General features: G+C 41.3%; 1 protein-coding gene across 1 annotated transcript in view; it reads right to left on the bottom strand.

Annotated features, from left to right (window-relative positions):
* Nucleotides 1-4,565: 4,565 nt before the first annotated feature.
* LOC149185710 (putative transcription factor bHLH041) overlaps nucleotides 4,566-6,311 on the bottom strand; it is a 135,927-nt gene continuing 134,181 nt past the window's right edge. Inside the window, exons 8-11 of the mRNA XM_089412474.1 lie at nucleotides 5,633-6,301; nucleotides 5,023-5,457; nucleotides 4,850-4,899; nucleotides 4,566-4,725 (exon numbers count right to left, since the gene is read on the bottom strand). Of these exons, the coding sequence (XP_089268600.1) occupies nucleotides 4,710-4,725; nucleotides 4,850-4,899; nucleotides 5,023-5,457; nucleotides 5,633-6,301 (1,170 nt within the window). The 3' untranslated portion in view covers nucleotides 4,566-4,709. The remainder of the gene's footprint in view (nucleotides 4,726-4,849; nucleotides 4,900-5,022; nucleotides 5,458-5,632; nucleotides 6,302-6,311) is intronic.

Genomic DNA, 6,311 nt, shown 5'->3' with positions numbered 1-6,311 from the left:
TCAATAGTAAGACCATCATCTTTTCCTGTAAAATATAGCTTCTCCATGAATAGGGTTTGAAAAAAATTTCACTTACTTGGCGAAAATTTGAAATTGTCACAGTTTCGTCAATATTGCTCAGAATCTCTATTATAACCTGTTTTTGGAAATGAAACAACCATTCTGCATCTACCCATGTGTTAGAAATCCTGATTCAGACACTAGAATTTCAGATCTGCGCTGCTACTCTCCCGGCGTCACCCAAAATTTCTGCAAAAAGAGCTGATTTTAAATCAGCGATATCTCCCTCATCCGGACTCCGATTCGACTGATTTTTTTTTTGAAATCATGTGTTTTTTCCCAAATATTCCAGATCTACAAGTAGATCTTGCAGATCTAGCACCAGGACTTCTAGATCTGCGCTGCAAAACTCGCTGCCCTGAAAATTATTTGCAACCCTACTGATTTTTAGATCAGCGATATCTCCTGTTGGTTATCTTCTTCGGTCGCCTCTGGTTCCTCAAGTGGTGGAACTTCCTTGGTGGAGCTGTAGTCAGTGGCATCTATTTGAAAAAACTTGTGCTCTTTGCATTTATGACCCGGGGAATATTTTTCATCACAGTAGTAACATAGTCCTTGCTTCCTTCTTTCGGCCATTTCTGCAGGTGACACCTTTTGAATCTTAATTGTTTGGGTCATATTGGGAGCCTGTGAGGGACGAACTTTAGCGGTAAAGGTGGGGCAGCTGGATTGAGCTGTTAATGCCCGTTCCACCTTACGGGCTACCTGACAAGCCTCGTTCCATGTGGGGGGGTGGTGGAGTAGAACCTGAGCTTTGATGGCTTCTTTAAGACCGCTGATAAAGCATTCCATGTAGAATTCATTTGTGAGACCCTTAGCGCGGAAGGCTAAGGCTTCAAAAGCGGTAATATATTCATCCACTGTACCCGTCTGTCGGAGCTTAGTGAGACGCCCCAAAAAAGAGTCTTCCTGTTCAAAGCGATTTCGAAGAGCTTTGGTAAATTGGCCCCAATTCTGAAATTGTCCATTGCAACGCTGATACCATTCCTTCCATTGCCATCGTTCACTGTCCAAGTACATGGTGCCCACCATAAGCTTAGTCCCCTCATCTATGATATGATTCAATTGAAAATACTGCTCCATTTGTGCTAGCCATGCGGACGTGTGAGAACCGTCAAATTTATGCATATCCAACTTGGGAGGTCTCTGATTGGGTGGTGGATGGGTGTGCCAGACGTGAGGAGAGTGGCTAGACTCCCCCTCATGGTATTCATGACCCTTATACGCCTCCTCGTGGGCTAGCTCCTTGCCCTTGTCCTGTAGTAGGCAATCTAATCCTTTAAGATGATTTTCGATCCTTTCCACCACAGAGTGGAGGGAGTGCACATCTTCTTCTATTTTTTCTATCCTTTCATTGGCCATTGCTTGAGCGCGAGTTTCTACCATACACCCGTCTGACGAAAATTTGGGACCGCCGAAATTTTTTTTACTAAGAATTGAATGGTACCACCTTGCTCAGCTCGTCGTCCTGATTCTGATGGGCTAGGTCACCAATAAGCGCCCTGGAAGATCTCAGACTTTTTTTTAACGGAGTTTTACTCCTTTCTGATCAATACTGCAGTCGCCAAATCCTCAAAATGTCAATGCCACCAAAAGTCCTGCGAAAATTATATCCAGGTACAGGAACCCTTTCCAACTACTCCGATCTGGCGAATCTGGGAGATCTGAATGGTGGAACAACTGCTGCTGCTGATCTGGAATATCCGATCTGGTGGATCTGAGAGATCTGAATGGTGGAACAACTGTTGCTGATGATCTGGAATAGATGATGTGTGATCCCTTGAGAGAAAGGGAACTATGGTCTTAGGGAGTGTCAGGTGCTACAGATCGCAATATACATAAGGGTCTGACGTAGTACTCGGCCCAATGTTTCAGGGCTCTAACTAAGGAGGATCGACCGTACCCTTAGCCGTACAACCCGACTACCCTATCGTACGGGCGAGTAATCTCTCCGAGTGCTGTTCTCGGTGTACTGTAGCCACAAGACGGCCAAAGTTTTATCTATGGCAAGGTTTCAAGGGAGCTAGGGGGCTTCCTATATACCCAGAGGGTACTTGGAAGACAGTCCGTGCGCGGTTCTGTCTAATGCGCTACTACTCGAAGGGGTACCCACAGGGGTTACAAGGGAGTCCAACAAACATGACCACCTCTTGTATTTCCTGCGTGCATGCCTCCCCAAATCCGCAGGTTTATGCGCTTAACGACAAATCCCGTGGTTTAAAGATGCCGGAACACGTCTCTAGCCTAAAAAAATTTTGCTAAAATTTGGAGATCCCACCGAGCCCTGGAAAGTGCTTTGATACCACTTGTTGTGGATCTAACCCAAGAGATATATGATAATAGAAATAACCCAAGAATAACAAGATAGAAATAGATAGAAATTATTCTTTATTGATCAAACCCTTAAGGTAGGGCAACACCATACATTCACTCCTTAAGGAAGGAGAACACTCCACAAGCCATATGCCTGTTCATACAAGAATACTTCTCTCTCTCTTCATATGGAGTCTCTAGCCTTTATATAGGCCTCATACATACAATACCATGTACCATTACCATGGTTTCCTTATACCATCAACTAATACCATGGGCCCCTTACATTATTATTAACTACTTGTGGTCCCTTACATGACATGGGTTAACCACCTTATTTATTACTATGGCCCATCCCATTATTACATTATTACCTTGGGTACCTCCTTTGGTACCCCATATTATCCCCCCTAGGTACATAACATGTTGTCCCCATATTGTTATTATTGTGCCCCATAAAAGCCCACTATTGTTATTGTTGTGCCCTTACATTATTATTGTTATGTCGGCTCTAATTATATTGTGACCCCTTAGACTCCTATATATAGAAAGGAGGTTTTTTCATTTGAATCATCCAATAATTGTTCATTTATGTAATGTAAAGGAGGTTGCCCCGTCGAAGAGGCTAATTTTGAAGTTGTTGATCTATCTCTTCTTCTATTTTATCAGTTGGTTGCATAACATTCATAGGGAGAAAAAGCACAAAAGCCAGATCTCGAGAAGGGAGCACCAAGAAACAGGATGGCCATAGCAACAATGAATTTTTTATTATTGTTTTATATGGAGTTAAATTATTTATTACATGAAAATGGGCATACTGTTATATGACCTAGTAAGACATGTCTACCCCTAGAAAATTATCGATGAATTTTGGAGTTAGACATATGTGATAGGCACATGACAAATTATATCCTGGATATAAAATTTGTGGGGGTAGGGCTCAAAGGTGAGAGGGTTGACTGACTTGGTTTGTTTGGTCATATTTTTTCAAGGGAAACCCCAAGCAAAGTTTTAAGTTGGGATTTTTAGGTAAAACTTGACTCTGTAACTGAGTCAAAGTTATTCAATCAACAATGGTGGTTTTTATGGGCACATGGTTTTGGATTCCCATGGTTTTAAGGAATCCTTCGAAAGGAATAGGAAAACTTCATTATAATGGGCCACAGGAGGTGAGCAGTGAAGGCTCACATGAATGGGTTTTGGCCAAGGACAATAACATAATTTTGTTAGTTTTTTTCCCTAGATTGGGGTTTTGCACGATAAAACATTGTGTTTATTGTTTTTTAATTTGTTGTTGGTTGTTTTAACATTTCCATCACATAATTTAATTTTCTCTCTAGTAATTCTAACACTACATGTGACGGTTTAAAGCCTAATTAATTTTAATATACGATTCAAGCAAGTTTGTTCCTAATCCCTCCTTAATGGGGGTTACCATTGTGACATTAATGTGGATGCCAGATGATGGGCTTCATTTCTAAGCAATAACTCCCTCCAATGTGCCACCCAACATGTAGCAAACATTTAACCAAGTATTGGATGAGACTCTTGCCAATCTGCATGGATTATGTTCATCTGGAAATGACCTATAGATCTTTCAAGGTGCTTTTCACTTGCATCTCCAAGCTAGTTGTTATGCTTTCCTTTTTCATTTTGGAAGCCATCTCCCAGTTACTTGCACTATCCAACATGACTTTAGCCTACAATTCCTCCCTACTTTGGTCCTCACTTTTAGCCTTTCTTTTACCGTGATCTAAATTGAATGTTGGAAAATAACACATAAAACTAATATCGCAATCTTACTTGAAATTATATTGTCAATTTTTATTAAAAAGAATTATTTCATCTATAAATTAAACTAAACTTTAATTACAATTATAAATAAAAATAAAAATTATTATCCTAAATCGTTATTAAATATCATAAAATAAATATTAACCATAAGATAAAGTAAACATGGACTTACGTTATTTTCCATTTACTTTCGTTCAATAAAGAATGTGCAAAAAGATCAACCACTAAGTGACTGATATAACTATGATATAGTGATTAATATTTAGCCTTTCCAATATATATAACTATGATATAGTGATTAATATTTAGCCTTTCTAAAATACTTTGGGAGGAAAACCGTTAGAATACAATTACTTAGATATTCAAATGGAATCCGTTAGAACCATCGAGGCCGACTTTGAATAACGATTTGAAATAAACTGAGAGATGAAGATGAGATGATGTACAGTGGAACGACATTGACGTGGAGAGTCGAGACCATTGACCTAACCCAACCGCTCTACGGCAGCGGAGGCTCGCCATCTTCCCTAGCCCCCTTTCCTTCACCTGCTCCATGTCCTGCAAATTTACCGACCAATCACAAATATTAGCAACATATATATGGCGAAGGCGTGTGGATACATCTCTCTAATGGAGCCAGAATGCAAGTGGAGAGTCGAGACCATTGACCCAACCTTCCTACCCGTTTTTCCTCGCCCCGCTCACCAACCCTTCCTTCACCTGCTCCATGTCCTACAAATTTCCCCACCAATCACAAATATTAACAATAAAAATAGAATGAGAATGTGAAGGCTTGAAATACAGTTATATATCTCTAATGAAATGTGAATGGCAATCCAGTTTTATATATCTTACATGATCTTCCAATTTGATGGTCGCAGTCATTCGATATCTCAAGCGTGATGGATCGCCTTCGTGGTGTGCTGTGGATGTGGCCATAGAAACAAGAGGGACATTCATTTCTCTCAGACTCTCCACCATCGCAATCATCAAATCAGTCGTATTTGTAGGCCTGTCGACCACCACTACTATATTCCCCATTTCATCAGAAATAGTGCCGCCTCCAATCTTTGATACCTCAACTGTCACCAAGCTGTCACTTCCCTCACTACATGTGAAGTCCGGTTGTTGCAGGGCTGTGCTGGTGGCTGCACCCTCCTGAGATTGAGCACGCGGGAGCTTCTTCAATTCTGATTCCAACTCTTTATTCCTCTCTTCAAGTTCTTCCACCCGCGATTTGAGACTAGTTAAATACTCTCTCGTGTACCCCAATATGGAAGCCTTGTCTTTCTGCAAATATATTAACAACAAAACTCTTTTTTTTTGTACCTACTTCTAACTTAAATTTAAGAGAAGAACTGTTTCATATATTTTCAATAGCTATAGAGATTAAATCCCAAGGTCAATGGTTGGCCATAAAACTTCATTTCTTTACAACAAAAAGCTTTATTTTCATGGAACGTACCCTTGCGCAACGAGGGATGACTGAACGCAACGCCTCAAAGCTGTCCTTCAATTTCTCTCTCCTCTTACGCTCAGAAATCTTATGATGAACCTGACTGCTAGAAACCGTAGACAATGAGACTTGTCCCAGTTTTTCTGCATGAATATGCCTCAAAATTGCTAGGCATCTCTTCAATTTGTACTGACCCTCAAACATCGGGGGCATAACCAACTTACTTGGCGGTCTCCAGATGCCAAATGCGCTGAGAATGATGTTCCTTGTTGAGGGGGCGACTGGGAAACTGCCGGCCCGACTGGTTTGTGGGAAAAACGGTTGGCCTGGAACCCAAAGTTGCGCTCCAAGGCCACCTGTCAAAAGTCCAGAAGAAGGCCGTAATTGCAACGTTTGCAGGTAAGCATCAAACCCAGTACCCAATTCCGAGGCGGACATAGAATGTTGGTGGGTATCCAGTGGTATATTGATTTGATCCCCTGTAAACATGGTGGGACGCTGTAGATATGAACTCCCAGGTCTGTCAATAGAGCGCGATAGAAGCAAAGAGCAAGATGAAGTTAATACACTCGTCCCACGCGTGGCCATGGGCAAGGGGATAGAAATATTGGGTGACATGATAGTTACACTCGCCAGGAGGCTTGAAATTCGTAATTTATTCTGCTGATCCGCTTGAACCTGCAAGTGA

Source organism: Pinus tabuliformis, chromosome 3_1 (genome assembly GCF_031772625.1).
Source record: "Pinus tabuliformis cultivar Carrire ecotype Pingquan chromosome 3_1, CPIR1, whole genome shotgun sequence".
Taxonomy (NCBI): domain Eukaryota; kingdom Viridiplantae; phylum Streptophyta; class Pinopsida; order Pinales; family Pinaceae; genus Pinus; species Pinus tabuliformis.
This window is presented reverse-complemented; position numbering and strand designations above follow the sequence as displayed.